General features: G+C 41.8%; 6 protein-coding genes across 6 annotated transcripts; 5 read left to right on the top strand and 1 right to left on the bottom strand.

The window, feature by feature from the left end:
- Positions 1-12: 12 nt before the first annotated feature.
- Positions 13-1878, top strand: TbgDal_II370 (protein kinase, putative; the record flags this gene model as incomplete). The annotated part of the gene is made up of 1 exon (XM_011773334.1): positions 13-1878. One exon carries the CDS (start codon positions 13-15, stop codon positions 1876-1878), a length of 1866 nt encoding a protein of 621 aa, XP_011771636.1.
- Positions 1879-2236: 358 nt separating this feature from the next.
- On the bottom strand, positions 2237-2620 carry TbgDal_II380 (hypothetical protein, unlikely; the record flags this gene model as incomplete). The annotated part of the gene is made up of 1 exon (XM_011773335.1): positions 2237-2620. One exon carries the CDS (start codon positions 2618-2620, stop codon positions 2237-2239), a length of 384 nt encoding a protein of 127 aa, XP_011771637.1.
- A 2684-nt stretch (positions 2621-5304) lies between these two features.
- TbgDal_II390 (hypothetical protein, conserved) lies at positions 5305-6717 on the top strand (the record flags this gene model as incomplete). Its single annotated transcript, XM_011773336.1, has 1 exon — positions 5305-6717. The coding sequence occupies one exon, from the start codon at positions 5305-5307 to the stop codon at positions 6715-6717; it is 1413 nt and encodes a 470-aa protein (XP_011771638.1).
- Positions 6718-7278: 561 nt separating this feature from the next.
- On the top strand, positions 7279-9897 carry TbgDal_II400 (hypothetical protein, conserved; the record flags this gene model as incomplete). Its single annotated transcript, XM_011773337.1, has 1 exon — positions 7279-9897. One exon carries the CDS (start codon positions 7279-7281, stop codon positions 9895-9897), a length of 2619 nt encoding a protein of 872 aa, XP_011771639.1.
- A 1223-nt stretch (positions 9898-11120) lies between these two features.
- Positions 11121-12002, top strand: TbgDal_II410 (autophagocytosis associated protein, putative; the record flags this gene model as incomplete). Its single annotated transcript, XM_011773338.1, has 1 exon — positions 11121-12002. One exon carries the CDS (start codon positions 11121-11123, stop codon positions 12000-12002), a length of 882 nt encoding a protein of 293 aa, XP_011771640.1.
- Positions 12003-14987: 2985 nt separating this feature from the next.
- Positions 14988-16454, top strand: TbgDal_II430 (expression site-associated gene (ESAG) protein,putative; the record flags this gene model as incomplete). Its single annotated transcript, XM_011773339.1, has 1 exon — positions 14988-16454. The coding sequence occupies one exon, from the start codon at positions 14988-14990 to the stop codon at positions 16452-16454; it is 1467 nt and encodes a 488-aa protein (XP_011771641.1).
- Between the last annotated feature and the right edge of the window lie 3638 nt (positions 16455-20092).

Genomic DNA, 20092 nt, shown 5'->3' on the forward strand with positions numbered 1-20092 from the left:
CAACGCCTCCCAATGGAGTTTAGTACGGAACCTCAGGTAATTGGTGGCACGGTGGAGTTGGGCCACTTATTAGGTTCCGGTGGCTTTGGGAAGGTGTATTACGGTTATGACAAGAAACGAAAGATGGATGTGGCGGTGAAGGTTATTGAGAAGGAACTCGTTGAGATGTTTGAGATCCGTGCGTATGTTGATCGGGAGATTGAAGTGATGCGTAAGCTCCGAAATCGTTTTGTTGTGCGATTGTTGGATTCGGTGGAGTCACCCACCGCCTACAACCTCATCATGGAGTTAGCTCCCAATGGAGAGCTTTTTGATAAAATTGTGAATGCCGACCGTTTCGATGAAGCCACGGCTCGGCTATACTTTCAGCAGCTTATTTGTGCGGTGCACTATTGCCACGGACTCAATATTGTGCACCGTGATCTGAAAGCAGAAAACCTTTTATTGGGAAAAGACAATGAGCTAAAAATATGTGACTGGGGTCTCTCACGGTACACACGCGAGGCGCCAATGAGAGGTGACCGTCGAATTCGGTTTCATTCTCTTGCGGGGAGTATTGACTACCAAGCGCCTGAAGTGCTTAGTGGGCGAGGTTACGAGGGAAGTGCATGTGACATTTGGAGTTGCGGGGCCATTCTGTTCTTTATGCTCTGTGGTTATCTTCCCTTCACTGACACAAGTGATGCATTGACGAAACGGCGTATTCTCAATTGTGAGTACAATCGCACGAACCGGTATCTTTCCTCCGGTGCCAGTGATCTCATATCCCATCTGTTGGAGGTGGATCCGGTGACACGATATAACACCACAGATGTTATAAATCACCCGTGGTTTCAAACGGATCTTGACCCAACCCTCTTTCCCGATGTGCCGCGTTCCCCCCATTCCGCAACAACTGCTGCGGAAGCTTCCATTACTAGTTTTGCAAAGCAGGATGTATCGCTTTCTGTGAGTCGTGATGATGTCACAACTGCGGCGTCTAGTGTCGACTTACAGGCGATCCGTCGCGCTTTTGCCACATGTAATGTAAATGGGACGGGGTTTTTAGATGCAGAGGAGGTACGTGATGCACTGATTAAGTTGAATGGTAACAACCATATTTCTGCTGAGGAGGTGACTGCCTTCATGTCGAACTTCACTTTAGATGCCGCTGGCCGCATATCCGAGGAGGAGTTTGTTGCAGGTTGGACGAGGAATGAAGAGTTGGGGAAGAAATATGACGTTAATCACATGGCTGGTCTTTTCCACTATGATTTAGAAGCGGAATACTTGGCGGAGGTGCGCCGGGCCTTCGACTCCATTGATGTGAATCATACCGGTTTAATAACGACGGAAAGCCTTAAAAAACTTTCGCTCAACTGCACAGATGAAGAGATAAAAGACTTCTTTAATGTTGTCGATCCGGAGAAGGTGGGAAATGGGATGCTGAGCTTTGAGCAATTTGTTCATCTTTGCTCAAGACACGACCTTTTCAAGAACCACCCCATCGTGCAGCGACTGCGGCGTTTGGAGAAAATATTTGTTATTACAGATATTCGCTGGATGCAAAGTTACACCGGTACGGGATTTACTGTGGCTGGGACTCGGGAGAATGTTGCATTACACATTAAGTCCCACAAGGCCCTTTCCACAAAGTTTGAAGGAAAGGATCAGGGCTTCATGTACGGAACATATACGGTGAATGACAATGTTGTGTTGCGAGTTGGCCTCCACTTAATTTCTACATTACCGGGTTACACTCGTGTGTCGGCGTATCGCATTGTTGGAAAGACAAAAGATTTTCACGCATGGATTTTGCAATTACGGAAGGTACTGCGCCATGAAATATTACGGTGTGAGGAGGATACATTGATAAAGGGGAAACCGGAACTGATGTAGTGCCATTAGCAAAGTCTGATTTGGTATGTAATTATACACATTTATATAACTATATGTTTCATGTCGGTGAGAAACGGCCAGAGGCAGATAAAAAGAGAGAGAGAGAAAAAAAAAGGGAAAGAGAAGGGAAGAGGGATGTTGGAAGAAGGGTGAAAAATAAAAATAAAAATAAAGATGAAATAATAATAATAATAAAATACAACACAATACAATAAAATGAAAAAGAGAGAAGAAAAGAAAGGGAAAAGAAAGGGAAAGGGAGCAATCAAAAGGCATTATTGATGGAAAGAGTGCGGTGGTTGAGTAAATGTTGTAGATGAGTAAAGTTGTGTTACGCAAATGGAAGCAGAGCGTAGCTCTAAATGAAGGTAATTACAATAATAACGAAAGAGCACAGGCGATGTTTATGTTGTTTACGGTCCTTTTTTTTTCTTTTTTTGTTTTGGTGCTTTAATAGTTTAGTGGTGTTTCCCACCCATGTTGGTGGTGTTTTTTTTTCTTTTTTTTCTTTTGTGTGTTTTTTTTTTTTGGAGCAGGAGAGATCGGGTTGCAGCGGGGTACCGGCAGAAGAAAAGGATAAAAAAGTAATCTTTTTTGTGCTTTTTTTTGTTTCCTTAAAACAAAAAAAAAGAAAGAGGAGAGAAAAAATTGAGAAAAAAAAATGAATGCGTTGTAAATGTATTTGTGGACAATATGTATACCTTGAAGGAACATAGATATATTTGTTCTTATATGTATGCATGTATATGTTTGTGGTGTATCTCTGTATTTCTGTATTTCTGTATCTCTGTATTTCTGTATTTGTTTGTTTGTTCGTCTGTTTGTGCTGTTTATTTAAGTGCGCAAAGTGCCGGTGATGAAGTGAAGATTGTATTTTGTGTGTGTGTGTGTGTGTGTGTGTGTGTGTGTGAAAATCAAAATGTGAGTACGTGCAATTTATAAGCAAAAATATATAAATTTCAATAAATCAATGAATTAAATAATATATATATATATATATATTTCCTTTTTCCAATGTCTACATGCACTGAGGGGAGAAGGACGGAAGTGAAGGCAACGTGAGAAACCGCTTAGGCTTAAGGCCCGACTCTGTTCCCACCTTTTTTTTTCTGTTTCCAATTGCATGGTAACCTCTTTTATTTTTATTTATTTTTATAGATATTTCTTTTTCTTACCTTTATTTCCTATATAGAGCGCACTTTCATCATTGATGGCACGATTTCTGGCCCATTTGATTAAAGTGAACAGAGAGAATAATAAGTAGTTTTTTTTCTCAATTTTTTTCCTCGTCTAATCTTTCTTTTTTTTTTTTTTGAAAAAGAAATTATTTCGTGTACGTATGTTATTAAGTCAGTACGAAAAGTGATGACAGTGATATAATATCTCCCAACATCTCTGCATTTTAGTCTTTTTTTTTTCCTTTTGAGTTCATATCTTTACGAATTTATTTATTTATTATTGGATGACATGGTGTCGCAATTTTTTTCTTTTTTTTTTTTCTTAAAGAAAAGGAGGTCGTGGCGAAATGTGCCAACTGGAAAAACAAAAAAAAAAGGGGGAAAAAAACTGCGATGCTGAAGGAAGTTATGTGGAGTGGCTCGGCACTTGGGGGCGAGGAGTGATTTTTCTTTTTTTTTTTCCTTTATTATTATTATTATTATTATTATGATGATTATTATTAATTTTGGATGATGTGTGAGGCAGGGGAAAAAGTGACGTGCGTACATTTTTGTCTTTTGTTTTCTTTTTTTTTAAAAAAGAAAACACAGCTCTGGTTATTATTAATATTATTAAAATAATGAAATAAGTTAGGTGGGATGAGTTAGGAGGGGAGGGGGGGGGGAAAAAAAAAAAGATAAAACTGAAGGATTTATTTGCTGCGTGTTTTCAGTTGTTTTGGTGGTGACCGGTCATCACTTTTGATTTTTTTATTTTCTTTTTGTTATTTAATTTAATTTATTTTGTTTCGTTTTGTTTTTGGTTGAATATTTGTGGAAAAATATGAGGTGATGAGAAAAAGAAGAATATGCAGTCTTATTGCGGAAGGTAGTTTTTTTTTTTTGCATTGTATTTGTATGGATTTAAAAGAATATCAGGTTACAAAAGTTCACGTTAGGAAGAGATTAAAAATTTTTTTCTTTTTTTCTTTTTTCCTTTTTCTAACTTATACCTTCACTGGTTTATTTGGTGAGTGAAGCATTTAGGCGGAGGAATAACTCCCTCGGGATGATTTTCCTCGATTTTTTTTTTTTGTAAGTTGTCCACACAAACACAAACACAAACACAAACACAAATACGTAAATGTACATATTTATATATTTATATAATTATATATTTATATATTTGTATATTATTGGTGCGTATAATTTTTATTATTTATTATTTTTGACCTCTCCGACGTGTTCAATGCGGGTGTACTCAATGTTCTTCCCCCAATCGTTCACCCCAAAGCACAACAATAATGATAATAATTATCTTTATCATAATAATAATAATAATATTATTATTATTATCATTAAAATGTTTTGTTGTTAATTATATTCACCTTATCTCATCTCACCTGATACGCTCTTTAACATTATTATGACATAGAAAAGTGTAGCCACCTTTTTTTTTTTTTTTTGAACCACTTGCTGTAGGTTTCATTGTCTCATTCTGTTGAGTGCAATATGTCCTTCTCATAAAGACACTTCATCAACTCTTCGAACTCTACTTCCTTTTTTTTCCCTTTTCTCTTGTTATTCACTCACAGTTGTGGTTGTGCATTTACTTCCTTTTTTTTTTCCTTTAGGGCTCTCTTCTCCCCATTCCCTTCTTTTTTTTTTTCGGTTCCTCTTGTTTTAACCACAAATGTTACTTATTTTCTCTTCTTTTGTGGTGCGAAACCTTATGGGAGGGAACTCTCTGAAGGGTATCTTAAAGAGAGCTGCTCTGCATATTTATATATCCATCAATAAATGAATAAATATAGTTATATAATTATATATATATTTATATATTTGTTTATTTATTGATGGATATTTTATATTGTGGCGGCATTCCTGCCATCGTGTAGGTTTTTTTTTTTCGTTTTCCCCCCTTTCCCCTTCTTTTCCCTCTCATGTTCTTCCCTTCACATCTTGTTCTCTCTCTATATCTCTCTCTCTACATATATATATATATATATATATTTATATATATTTTTTCTTTGTTCTATGCACCACTTCTAATGTTCTTGACATTTAAATTCCTTACATTGCAGCTCTTCTCATTGATTATAATTTTGGTTATAGAGGCGTGGAATAGGAATAAAAAAAAAGAGAGAGAGAGATAGAGAGGAAAGGAAGGAGGGAGGGAAGAGCCACAATCAGAGGCACATTCTGCAAATTGAGAGAAAGACAAAAAAAAAAAAGGAAAAAGAAAAGGAACCTCATAACTTAGGCAGTCATGGCAGAGGGGGGTTTTAATATGCCCTCAGAGCAGAGGCAATTGGCGTGTGCACGCGTGAGAATGGTGGATGGAATTGTGAATAATAACTCTAACCTCAACATTGAGAGCCACAGCGCTTATAGTGGTACTTATACCAATGGCAGCATACCTGTAGAAAATAATAGTCGTCCTTTATGTGATGCGGAAGGTGGTAAAACTATTGTCTCCAATACCCGGCGTCGTTACACCGTCCTTCCTTCAGCTTCACAAAACTTATTGAAGATTACGGACTTGCGGTCTATTGAACGCTACATTGAACTCAACAAAAATCATCGTTTCATGGATCGTGACCCACCACCTGCTGAAGTTATACCTGATGTTCCATTTGTACGAGTGTGTGGAGGAGATGAGGTGTTACAAATGGCTGTGAAGCCAATTCATCGCCGTGAGAGCGCTCTCGATGTTCCGCTTCGATTTGTTGCACCCGAATGTTTTCACATCCCTCCATTGGAGGACGCTCCAAGTTATTTTCCTCTCGCCCGCCGTATTGCTGCTTTACTAAAAGGTGCCGAATCCGTGCAGCCGCGCTGGTTGGAACGTCGGCCCGATTTGGCAGCGAGTGAAGCCACGAGGGGCGTGGTGGAAGTTCGGGTGCTGAAGGAAGCGGAGGTACGCCGACGTGCAGCCGTCCGTGCGGGTAACGTTTTGGCTGCTGGAATTCAATTTTGCACAACCGCCTCGCTGCATTACAACAGCGGCAACATGGAACTGGCGAGGGCTTCCTTTACGAAAGCGTTGGTTGCTTTTGAAGCTGCAGGGGATGTGCGTGGTGTTGCCCTTTGCCACAACCTATTAGGTATTTGTCACTACCGACTACAGGAATACAAAGTTTCTCTTTTGCATCATAAACAACAGGAGTCTGTAGGCGGGTGCTATGCACGTGCGGTTGCTCAAATTAATATGGGGGTTTGTTATGCTGCTCTGGGTGAGTTGGATTTTGCAGAGGCGGCGCTTGAGGATGCGCTCGCAAATGCTCGCGCTTGTGAAAATAGTATGCTTGAGACGGTGGCGTTGGGAAATCAGGGACTGACATACCTTCGTATGGGTAATATGCGAGCGGCGCAAGCAAGTTTGGAACAATGTCTAGAACGGTGCAGTCTTGCTGGTGATAAAAGCGGGGCATCAATTTGTTTGCTTCTCCTTGGTGAGTTGTACTCTCTCATACAAGATCATAGTCATGCACTGTTTTATTTTGAGCATGCCTATCGCGTAGGGGGTGAGGCTGGTTGTGCTGATGTGGTAGATCTTGCTCGAGTTAACATCGGTATTTCCCGTGGCACGGGAGCATTGAGAGATGCGATGATTCTACAGGCTAAACGTATGGGGGTGAAAGTTGGAGTGAAGGATGTTGTGAGTCTCCTCCCATCATGAAAACAACAACAACAAGAACAACAACAACAAGGAAGATAAGCGGCTTGCAAGCAGTGAATTCAAGAAGGGCCGTATATCACATAAAAGAGTAGAAAAACAGAGAAAAAAATATATACAAATGAACACACACACACACACACACATATATATATATATATATATATATATATACATGACAAGGAATATGTAGAATTTTGGTCCCCCTTTTCACTCAAATACTCTTTTTTCTTTTTTTCTTTTTTCTTCGCTTGAGCTAGCGTCCCCGCTACTTCTCGTTGTGGTATGTAGCATGTGTATTTGTTTCCCTTCCAGTTTCCATCCGGTGGTTGTTTGTGCAGTCCGACAATTTCCCTGTGTGGTTATGTTCTTTTCTTCCAGTTGAAGTTTTCCCTTCTTTTTTTTTTTGCTTTGGCGCTTCACTCAAGTATTTGATACACTTCTCCCACTTTTTGGTATTTTACTTTACTTTATTGCTATTACTTTTTCACCTCTGCATGATTGTTGACGTTCATGGACGTGCTGACACGCGTTTAGATTTCGTGTAGTTTCTCCTACTCGGTTATGCTGCTGCCCACTCTCGAGCGGTTGTTGGAGCGGTGTGGACGCCCCATTTTTAGTAATGTTGAGGACGTGCGAATGGTAATGGCATCATTGCTCGACATTTCCGCCTACGTGGACCGAGCGAGTACAAAAGTGATTGCGAAACCGCTTCGGCGTTTCTGCCACAAGGATCCCGACACGGTTGCATCCGTCATGGAGGCGGTTCCTATTGACGCTGCGGAGCCCACTCATGGTCGCCGGGCCGCGATGTTACTCCGCTGTTTACCAAAGCACAGTTGTGATGAGGTTATTTGGGAGCGAGCAGTTGCCGCTACACTGGCGGGTCTGAAAAGCCGGAAATGGGATTTACATGATTATCGTGTTGCCGTGGCTCATGCAGGTAGAGGGGGCCGTCACGCACCAGCGTTGGCTGCGGCTGCGGAGGAATTCGTGAGTTCTTCAGCGCGCACGGCCTCGCAAAGTGAGCTTCCAGCCCTCCTAGTCATTTTAACATCGCTTCCGGAGTTAAAGCGCTCTCCATGTTTGCAAGTGGCAGCTGACCGCATTGTGCAGCTTTCGGAGATTCTTTCGCCAGCAGCGATTGGCCAAATATGCGCAAGTGTAAATAAGGTATCTTTTAGACATACAGCTATGGCAATTGCTCTTCAGGAGGAGGCTATTCGGTTTGCAGAAGAGAGTGATCTTTTTAGTGCTGTTCAACTCTTTAGTTTTATCTGCCAACAGGAGAAGGAAGCCATCAGTCCGGATGCTGTTAAATGTTTGGCGGAACGAGTAATTGAAGGGAAGGATTTGGACCAGGAGACCGTTTCGGTACTCTGTCGGGCTTTGCGCTCGATACCGCGGCCACATCGGCCCGAGCTGCTGCGTGAAATTGGGGAGATGATGGAGTTTTTAGGTGGGGAAGTGAAGGAATTGTTGGAGTTGCCAGTAGCCAAAGGTGGGCTTAAAGGTGATGTGTCAGCGGGGGACATTCAGTCATTCATTTCCAAGTTCCTTTCACTGGATGGCTTGTTACCTGCGGATCATGATCGTCCTGGCACCTACATGGCCGCTATTGTGGCTTGCGTGGATTACATCACCGAGAGGTTGGAGGACATTGTGTCTGATGAAAATCCACCCTTTTCCATAATTCCCCACCTTCTTAATATTAATATGGAGGAGACGCGACGGTGTGGACAAGCGATTATTAGGGAGGCAGCTGAGCAGGGAATTCACTTTCCCACTTTACAGGTTTTTCGTTTCCTTCTTGCCTTAGGGGACCATAACATGCGGGACCAGCGTGTGTACAGACACCTCCGCAACGAGTTCGCCAAGACAGCCTCTGATATTCCGATGATTCAACTCTGTGCCGCCCTAAAATGTTTTGTGCGAGGCCTTATGCAGAATGTTGAGACACAGTCGTTAGATGAGCAGGTGGAGCATGAGCTAGAGAAAGAGGATATGGATGCCTTCCTGCGATTTTGTGTAGAGAACCTTCGGCGTGGATTTGCCGACGGGATGGAGGTGAAGTGCGTGATGGCCGCCACGGAGAGTTTATATCAACTTGGTTACACATCCACAGAATTTTATGAGCAGGTGGCGCGTTACCTCGGTTCCAAGTGCTCCTCCGCGTCGGCTTCTGTGAACAGCAGCGAAACGGCCACTGCGGTGTGTTTAGCCCTCGGTGAAGATATTCTTGACCGCCATCCGGATGTTCATACCTTTCTTTTAGAGGTGGAGAAAAGCGGGTTGAAAGGTGAGGCGTCTCTTTCACCCACAGAATGGATGAACAAAAACGACCCGGCGAACTTTATAACGCCCCTCACTGAAATTCAGCAGGAGGGATGGAATATTATTAACCGCATGGTTGAGACGCGTGCGGCGGACACTGAGAAGTTGACGGCTCTCGCCAATGAGTACGTGGCAATATTGAAATCCACACGTGTGGACGATCTCAAGTACTTTTTTGGGGTCTTTGAGGAAAAGGTGTTTAAGCAGGATAGGATATTGAAACAGTGCTTAGATTACCTTGTGGAAAGCAACGCAGCTGTTAAACTTTCCGCGACGAGCATTGGAGCCATGCTCAACAGTCTTGCTGCCATCCGTTTCACATATCACAGGAGCGTGAAACAATTTATGATCGCCATTAGTACAGAGCAATGGAGTGAGATGGATGCATCACCCCTCGTAAAGATTGTGTCTGCGATGGCAAAACTTTCTTTGCGGCTCCCGCAAGTGTTGGTACATGTGGGCGATCGGCTGCTGGATGTTTACACGTTTCTTTCTCCATTGGACACGGCTCTTGTTATTAATTCTCTGCAGTCCATCGGGTACGGCAATGACGAAGTGTTGATGATGTTGATGCGGCATGCAGCAAGTAGTGCACGACGATGGGATGAAGTTTCATTAACATTGTTATTTGGTGCATCTGGTGTGCATCGGTTACTGAGGAATGTTGAGGTAGCAGCGCCACTTCTCGAGCAGGCTGCGGGTAAAACTTCCTCACCGCATCTCCGCCAGCGTATTGCTGCATCATTACGCCGTTCAGCGCTTCCCCGTGCATTAGTGCAGTCATCCACCAGTTTATTAACAGGAGGGGCACATGAGGTGGTGAATAATCCGCCTTTACAGCTGGTGTGAAGTGTGTTGGAGTTTATTTAAGAAATGGGGCGGGAAGGGGGAGGGAGGGAGAAATAAATAATGGTGTGTGCGTGTGTGTGTGTGGTGGGGGGAAAAGAAGGAGGGAAAAAGGGAAGATCAGAACAAATGGTGCACATGATGACGCGGAATTTGGGGATAGGCGTGGAAAATGGACGGATAGTGGGAAGTGTATCGTTTTCGTTTTTTCGTTTTTTCGTTTTGTTTTTGTTTTTGTTTTGTCTCTCTTTCTTTCTCTCTCTCTCCGCTCGTGTAAAGGAATGAGAGGAGAGTCAGTGAGGTAATTATATGACCATGTGCGGTCGCGCGCTCATTCACTCAGAGTTTTGGATACCTTTTACCCATCCGTAACATTAAATGACACACGCCCCCTTTTCTTTTTTTCTTTTTTCCTCCCTTTGGTTCAGTTATTAAATGTTTGTGCATCCGTGTGTTTGTGCTTGTGTGTCTGTTTCTTTCCCCCCTTGTGGTGACTTTATCGTAATCTTCAGCCGCTAATTATATTCTCTATGTTGCATGTGTGCATTTGTTTTCGGTCCTCTTTCTGAGGAATTTATGACCGTACATTTCCTTTTTCATTCACAGTTTGTCCATAAGAGACATGTGATGACATGTAATTCCTGCTGCATTTCCATCAGTTCCATCATTTCCATCTCTATCATCTTTCTTTTTTTTTTCTTTTTCTGCCTTTTCTCCACTCACTTCAAATCCCCCCTGTCCCTTCACTTCCACAACATTCATTTACTCACCTCAGGATTGGTTTCTTAAAGCACGTTACCTTTGGTTATAAATCACTATTAGTATTATTATCAGTATTTTTTTCCTTTTTGTTTTTTTACTTCAGTTTCAAGTTTTGTTTTTTTTAATTTTTATAAGTATTATTATTATTCCTTTTTGCCCCGTTACTCCTGTTTTCTTTTTTCTTTTCCTTTTGAGAGTGCCATTTTGAGGGGTACTGTTTCGGGCAAGAGCATATATATATATATATATTTTTTTTTTTTGTTCTTACAAAAAGAAAAATAAAATAAAACAAAAGGAAAGGAAAGGAAAGGAAAGAACACGAAAGAGAAGAAAACAAAAGCAAGTTGTGTTGCGTTGCGTTGGGAAAATTAACAACGCCACCAACACTTGAAGAGGTGAGGAAAAAAAAAAAGAAGCAAAAAAAACATATATATATATATATATATATAATAAAAGCGTTGAGGATGAACAAACAAAGTTTGTATGAAGGTTTCAAGAAAGTTTACAACAGTGTTGTTGGTGTTAAAACGACTTCAAGCTTCCATGAAACGGGAACTTTAACCCCGATGGAATTTATTCAAGCTGGAGATGAACTGCTGCACAAAATGCCCGTGTGGTCATGGGCTGAAGGACCTGAAAACATCCAACCATTTCTTCCACCGAACAAAAAGTACCTCGTTTATCGTGGCGCTCCCTGTTATGAGCGGGCAGCGGTGGCGGGAAATGATGATGCAGATGAAATTGTAGAAGATGATGATGATGAGTGGATAACAACGCATGCAAATCGCGTATTAAAAGCAACCACAGAAATAGCTGCCGAAAAGACCATAAACTGGGACGATGATGATGATGATGATGATGATGCTAATAATAATAATAATGTTGTTGTTGTTGACAGTAGCCGTAAAGATGAAGGTGACGACGACGAGGATGCGGACAGGGACCAAACGGAGCGGCGACGGTGTCGACTGTATGATGTTTATATGGTATACGATCAATATTATCAAACTCCACGTATATTTCTTATTGGTTACGCCGAAGATCACGTCACACCTCTCACAACATCCGAAATGATGGAAGATGTTTATCCGGTGAATCGTGAGAGAACTGTTTCAATTGATCCTCATCCATTCCTGCAAGCCGCTTGCATCAGCATTCATCCGTGTCGCCATGCTGAAACAATGCGGCGGATGATTCAACACATGAAGCAACGATTTGAGGAAAGTTCACCAGAAACGGCAAAGTTTGTCTTCCCAACACATATGGCATTATTTCTTTTCCTCAAATTCATTTCCTCTGCAGTGCCGAGCATCGAATATGATTTGTCGACAGGTATCGACATTTAAAAATGGACCACGTGCGTTTGTTTGTGTTTGTGTTCATTATCTATCGCCGTGCTTATGGGCGAGGTCTAACTCCTTGCATTTCTTTTCTCTTTCTTTTTTCGTTTTTGCCAATTTTGCAATCCTCCGGTTAGTTCCGTCTCATATTTGTATAATGTAATGTAATGTATTTATTATTATTATTACTATTATTAAGTGTTGCCGATCCTCTTTTGCTACCGTGTTTTCCCTCCCATATACTTGAATCATCACCATTTCATTTTATTTTGTTTAATTATATTTTGTTTTATTCGCCGATAGTTTAACCTTCGAAAACAACAAGTTCACACAATGCAAAGCTGAAGGGAACGAGCACAAGCAAGTTTTTATTTTTATTTATTTATTTTATTTTAATTTTTTTAAAGAAAAGAGAGATGTTGCGTGCGTTATTTGATGTATGTGCTCAGTACTGTCGCTTCGTGTCGCTGCAGCATTCATATAATTAATTATTAGTTTATGTGCAACAAACGGAAACTGTAAGCAGCGGAGAGAAGATTCATTAAAAAGTCAGGAGTTATCACATCTCACGAGTACGATTTCAAAAAAAAAAAAGAGGGAAAGCGCTGAAATTCGTCTGCATGGAATTGTGAAGTGGAAAAGATACCGTAATTTAATCCTTACTTGTAAGTGAGAGTAAAATGACTTTGGTAGGTTTCTGAATTGGTCACACTATATATATAATATATAATATATATAAATAAATCTGTTCATGTGTGTTGTCGGTTAGTGGCATTCGTGCCGCCTCGTGTGTTCCTGCACTTCTTTTTTTTTTTTTTGTCCCCTTTCGCTGATGCAACATTTCCTCATTTCTTCACGACATCCAAATCAGTTTGCTTCAAGAGATAAAAAAACGAAATACGAAAAGACAAAAAAGAAGAGGGGCAAAAAAAAAAAAAAGAACAAAAAGGAGAAAAGGGAGAAAAATAAACAAATAAACAAAAAAACAAATAAACAAATAAACAAATAAATAGAAAAAGTAAAAAAGTGAAAAAATTAAGGATGTTCAACCCCAAGAAGATGTTGGAGGCGAAGGTTCAGGAAAAGGCTGAGGAACAGACAAAAAAAGCTGTGGATAATCAACTGCAGAAAACATTGGGTGATAAGTTTTCCGGTTTGGTGCCTGACAAACTGAAAAATATGGTGGCAAAAAAGGCAACTTCATCCCTCACAGATCAATTGACAAAATCGGCTGCCGGTGGAGCGAAGTAATTTGCCGCATTTAAACACAAACACAAACGTATAAATGAATATATAAGGAAGTGTGTAAATATATAAATGCGTATGTACTTATATGAGGGAGGAACCGCTGCAGTTATTTATTATTATGAGTGAGACGAGGGGAGCAGCGGTAATAGTGCGAAAAGAAAAAAAAGGATAAACAACAGAATGATTGGGGGTCATGAAGAAAGTGAAATAAACTATATAATATATGTATTGATGTGTGTGTGTGTGTATACATATGTGAGGGGATATAGCAATAAAGTAACAACAAAATAAAATCAAAATAATAAATAGATAAAAAGGAAAGAGAGAGAGTAAATCGGTCTTTGCAAACGGGGGCACAACCTGATGTATGGAAAACTATATTTGACGAATTTGGTTAAACTTGATGAAGCACATGCAATATGGAGGATTTAGGAGACGAAACTAAACCCACAAGCGAAATTAAAAAAAAAAGAAAAGAAAATAAAAGGAGAGGAGAGGGATGTTGGAAGAGGGGAAAAAATATAGGCTCCCAAGTGAAGGATAAGGCCAACGAAACTGCGACAAAAGCGATCGTTTTTCAGGATACCTATGCTCTTGGCTTTGAATTTATTATTATTAAATATTCGATTCATTAAACGCTTCATCCAAATGCTCTTCTTTCTCTTACCTATGTGTCTCTCCCCCTTCATACATACGTTTTCTTGTTAATGTCTTCGGGTATGCTTGTGTTTGTTTGAATTATTTTGAAATTGTGTATCGGTCTGGTTTGCATCATCATCATCATCATCATCATCATCATCATTATTATTATTATTATTATTGTTTTTTTTGTTTGTGAAAAAGAGACGAACACTCGCTTTTTATCTCCCTTTTGTCTTTTGCTTTTTAAAAAAAAAAATGATCGTACATCTGTTCCCATTCTCATTCTCCTTATTATTCTTCCTTTCCAATCCTTAGCACAAGAGCTTCTGTATGTAACCAAATTACGACTGAGGAAAATATCAGGATGCAAAGGCGATAAAATAAACCCTTTAGATAGGCACAACCCCACGAATATGTGTTGTATTTTTGTGGCAGTGTGTTGCGACTGACATGTTGAGGCGTAAATGATGTTCATGGAAGGTTTGATGCATTTCTTTTGTCTCCTGTTCTTCAGATTCACGCGATGAGCTGCAAAAAATAAATAAATAGCATACATATATATATATATATATATGTATGTATATGTTATGAGAGGATGAGTTGCTGCGAGGGACTGTTGTTAAAGTAATATTGCTGTAAAGAACATTTTCAAGCTACGTTAAATCCCCCTTCGTTTTTTTTGCTTTTTTCTTCCTTTTAATTGCAATTCTAGTGCATACTTCAATAGGGCTCAAATGGGTTTGTGCTCAAGTGCGTATTGTTGAATTTCTCGCCATCTTTTTTTTCCCCCGTTCTAAACGCAAAAACAAAAACGAAAACAAAAAGGAAACAACATATCTCACTGATGGATTTCCTTATTTTTCTTTCTTTGCATACGTGCGCAATTTTTTTCCTACCTGACCCCCCCTCCCCGCCCGCTGTCGGTTGTCTCTTCTTTCCTCGCTGAGTTTTCTTTTTCCCAGTTCTTTTTGTTGCTTTGTGTGATTGCGGTTACCGCGGGTTTACTGCTAGTGAGTGAAGGGAACAACAGAAATCGAAATTAGGTGGGTAAAGTTTCTCATTATTTTCCTCCTTCCGATTCCATTTTATTTCATCGGAGTGATGCCACGCGTGATTATTGTGGCATACGTGTTGCTGCTCAGCGTTTCATTATCATCTCTGTGCCGCGCGACTTCAGAGCAGTTCATTAGGGCCATCAGGAATTCACACGAGTCATTAGTTCCTGGAAGCGCTAAAGTTTCTATTGATGATGCGGCGTTTCTACCGATTATACCGGTGGTTCTTAAGAGTTTGAAGAACCTCACTGGGAATATTAAAGTCCCTCGGCAGAAAATAGGGGGTTTGGAACTTGGAGAGGCAGAAGTGCATAATATTACGGCTGGGGGCATGTCTATTAATATGGAAGAGTCAAAGCGGGTCGTTGTTGCGGTTTGGGACATGAGTGCAGTTGTGCCAGAGTTAAACTTCACATACACCTACTGGCTTTTCCAGTGGCAGACGTGTAATGGAACAGCGCGGACCGAGGTCAGCGGCACGAACTCAACTCTATATTTCAATCTGACCATTGGATCTGACGGATTGGTCAACGAGACAATTAAGGGCGTGAACATCAGCATTGGAGACTTGGACGTGACCACCTCCATGAGCGATTGTCCGAGTATGGATGCCATTATTCAGCTAATCATTGCCATTTTTAAGGGTAGCATAAAAGAGCAGCTGGAGCGAATAGTTCCAGAGAGGATGAATCCCATATTGCGCAACAAGACAGAAGATGCTCTCACCAGCCTTCCGATTGCCTTCATGGACGATCCGAATATAACTGAAGGCCGGATGGAACTCTCACTAGCCATCCTTCCCAATGCATCCTCGAGTCGTGTTGTACCACCTGATGATGTCGTGCCTCTTAAACAGCCCTTTCCGGATCGAGACCTTGCAGTCATTTCTTCATTTGATGGCGCAAACAATATCCTCAGGATATTAAGAAACTGGAGTCTTTTGAACATGACGTTCCCCATCCCACCCGCGTACAATGCTTCTCTAATTGAACCTATATACCCCGATTTGTATAAGCGCTGCTCCAACTGCTTCTTCCGCGTTGTGTGCCAGCTGGCAAACGACGTGTGGGTGGAGGATGACGGCAACGGGGCATTTACGTTTCAAATGCGCAATGGCACCATCTCCATGGCCCTTTATTCGGGGAACGGCACGAGTGTGGACGCACTCAGTTTATCAGTGAATACGACGGCTAACGTCAAAAAGTTTTCTGTCTTCGACAGCGCTGTCACACTGAACTTGTCCGCCATGAGTGTGTCTTTGGATGTTGAGGCTTCGCTTATTGGTGATTTCAATTCGACAGTTCTTAACAGCGACATCCAGTGGGTGCTCGATGTGGTGGTGGTTCCATTGGTTAACGCACAACCGCGAGGGTTTGTCCTTCCTTTCAACCTAACGGGGCTTCTTTTTAATGTTTCCACCGGTGCTTTCACTATGGGAATGAATTCAGCAGTGATTTCTTCACTGCTCAACATCTTCGTCGGTCAGCGTTGGCGACCTGTGAGTGGCGAATGACCTCAAAGTATTTTCCTTTCCTTTTTTTTTCTTTTTACGATTTTGCTCTTGATGGTACCAATGACCCACCAGAGATCTGGTAAATTTTTCCTTTACCCGTGTCCCCGAAAGCCTCCCTTTTCGATGGTGTCGCGTTATTTTGCCGTATTATCACTTCGGTTAGTTGTTGTGTTGATGGTGTTAACCCCACTGTACCCAAAATCTCACAGCATGGCGGCGCAAACCGGTCTAGGAAGATTTTAACGTAGCAAAAAAAAAAAAATGTCCCTCCACCGGAATCGTGTCTCGGCTCTCCTCTTTTTTTTCTTTTTAGAACTTCCATATTGTGAATGCCTGTGTGCGTGTGTAACGCTCGCTCGGGTGGCGGATCCTCGTCATTAGGTCCGAAGGTGAATTGCATGATGTTATGGACAATGTGGCGTACGGAAAGAATGAAAGGAGTAGCGGTATGAAATCTGCGGGAGAAAGTGATTACCGCGGGAACGGTGTTCTGAAGGCATCCCATGCGCCTCCGCTCTGTGCGCTGAGGTAAATGTTTTGTGCCATGTTGCTGCGTAGTTTTTCTTATTGTTTTCCCCTCCTTTTCCTACATTCAGTGTGCTGTAGATAACTGCAAATCAGACAGAACTGCGATGTACCCCTAAAAAATATTGTGGCACCGCTGCCTCTTCACATATGTTTTGTTGTTCCTTCGCGTTTCGTGACGTTGTGGCCCTTCCCCTTCCTTTATATCGATAGAAAGGCTGTACGTGAGTTATCGGTTTGAAAGCCGAACCGCATTTGACACAAGTGGTTGGCCGGCTGCTTTGGTGTCTTTTTTTTTGTTTTAAAGGTTTTCTGCAGTTGCCAAACCATAGGAAAATTTATCACATTCCATTTCTGTAGTTCAAGGGGACAAGTAAGTTCTTTTATTAGTTTTATTCTTTTTTTTTTTTTTGCCTCGGCCGCGTTGATGGGCACAGTTTAGTTACTGTTGATGGTGTGGCTGATGCTTTCCCCTCGGCACGTTGAACTGTCGTAGTTAATTATGTGTGGTGCTGCTAATATCCGTGCGGTTTGAATAAATCTTTAGTGCCCATCTGTAGTTGCGGTTCTTGACGCATGGCTCCAAGTTTAGTGATAAACACGCTCGCAAGCTCATATAAATATATGTAAATGTGTGTGTGTGTGTGTGTGTTTGGGATGATGAATATATGGAGGGGGGCGTATAACAGGAGTTTTCGACACCCCGCAGGCAAGAGGAATGAATGCCGTGCGAAGGGAAGAGACCGGGCGGTTGTTTAAGTATTGTGTCGGTGATTCCGAAAAGAGGGAGTTTACCGTAATGAGGAGTGAATGGGGCGAGGAAAATCATGTTTGAATAACTGAGTATGGCCGCTTGTGTGGCACAGAAGGTCTCTCTATATCGGTTAACGGGATTAGGGTAGTGGGATGGTTGTTTGCCTGAGGGTTGCCCGCGGCGGAAGCTACGTTGGAGGAATGTGCTCTCGGGATGGTGTTAAAGGGGTGTTTGTATTTGTTGAGCGTAGTGTCCCGGTGAATGCTTTGACGCTGTGGGAAAGTGTGGCGCTAATAATAGCGTTGCTAGTTTCTTTGAGGCATCGGCTTCCACTGAAGATGTGGTTCCAACAACACAACTTCCACTCCTCTGATCACGGTTCTCATCTTTCTCATGCTGTGTCTCGTTTGTTGTTGCAGTGCGAGTCGCATCGTCTGCAGTATCATCTGCTGAAACTCTCCGAGCGCCGCATCTGCATGTATTTCTGCGGCCTTTTCAGTTATCGGCACTTGGATGGCCTCTTCCCTTTCCTATGCCGTTTGCCGATATTTGCCGGCAGCGTGCAGGTCCTATTGCGGATAACGTAGGCGTCCTTTTCATCAATTTAATCCCCAGCACCACCGCAGCGTCGAGTGCCCTGTCGTTTGCACCTACGAACTCCATTGGTTCATATGGCTTATCCCAAGTAGCAAATGTTACTTCCCAATTCACAACTTCGGGGTTGTCAAGTTTGTCGCAAACACTTCTCATCGCGTTCGATGCTGTTCTTGTCGCCTGCTCTTTGTCTTTAGCGGGTTGGGCTTGCGGCGCCTGAGAAACTTTCCGTATCACTCCATACCTGCCGGATGCCCTTTCTTTTGGTTCGCGAAACTGCATCGTGTCACTGGCCGCAGTATTTCTAGACGTGTTACCCCCTGTTGTTGGGGTATTCGGTCCATACGTTTACTCCCCGGCCTTCAATAATTCTTCCTCAAGTATTGTTCCCGTGTGTTCAAACACCGCCTCTGTTATCCCTATTTTTGTTTGCTTTGTTTCGTCACGGCGGCTGTTGGTCGTTTTTCATTACGGGATTTAAGTCTCCCGCGGGAGCCCGTGAAAGGAGTGTTCCGACCATACCGAAAGTTTTATACATCTTTTTTCCCGAACATCTCTATATGGGTGAAGGAAGGTGTTGGAGGTCGGTTTTGGAAGTAGACTTAAATTTTTCTTGCGAATGTAAGCTTCACAGATATGTCAACGGCAACTCCACAGACCATTTTGGATGCAGAACGGACAAAGGCCTTGACATAAAAGCTTTTGTATAAAAGAGGGACAAACGCCATTTTCAATCGGAAATGGTTCGCCGCTCAGAAACTTCACGTCGCATGCAGACGGTATGTTAAAATTGTAAAATGGGGAGTTTAGAGTATTCGAAAATAAGAAAGTGAACTTCATTTACCTACGGAATTCATTGGTGTATTTCAATATGCCCCAAAGCGCTGCATTTTTTACGGTCTTTTGAAGAAGCCCGAGTGTTGTTTTGAAATAAATGAATGGTGCTTGAGGAAAATAAATCAGTTCTATTCCAAAAGTATGAAATGATACGGTACAAATGGGTGACAGGTGCTGGCGCATGCAAACTCAGTTGATAGGAATTAATGTTGAGAATTGTAGAATAAGGCAGGGGAATATTCAATTGAGAGAAGAGTTGGATCATGTGCATTCGTATATAGATAGATTAGAAGAGATAAACGAATCATCAATACCTGAGATGAATCATTGGAAAACGATTGCCCATTTACAAACGGCACCGCACAATAATACAGTTGGCTTCACAGAAGGAAGTATGTAAATGGGAGGAAGGATATACAACCCGATGCTTTTTACCAACCGTATTTGAGAGAAAAAAAAAGTCCATTCTCCTGGTTAGTAGAGTTTGACGCTATAGCTGTGGAAAGTTAAATTATTATGGTTCTACATTTTATGCCAAGGAAAGGAAAATACTTCAGCAGCCGAAGTTGGGATTTGGCCACGGAAACAGTGAAACATGAGTGCCGAGAGAGTATTGGAATCCATACCGATGAATATAAAAATCCGAAACCCTCAAGTTCGTGGGTTACGGAATAGAAAGAGGGCAATTGGATGTGGTTTTAGATCCCATGAAAACAATAAATAAAGGAACGTACTCTAAATCTCTCCAGCCAGCAAAGACAGGTAAACGTCATGATCATTATAATAAAACCTCTGAGTCATGATCCGGTTACTGTGGCGTGGGCTTCAGAGACAAATCACATCGCAAAATGCATTTGGAATTTTTTTTTTTTTGGAATTTTCTTCGTGCCTTCGTGAGAGTTTCCCCCCACTGGCGCGGCCATCAGCC

Source organism: Trypanosoma brucei, chromosome 2 (assembly GCF_000210295.1).
Source record: "Trypanosoma brucei gambiense DAL972 chromosome 2, complete sequence".
Lineage (NCBI taxonomy): Eukaryota > Euglenozoa > Kinetoplastea > Trypanosomatida > Trypanosomatidae > Trypanosoma > Trypanosoma brucei.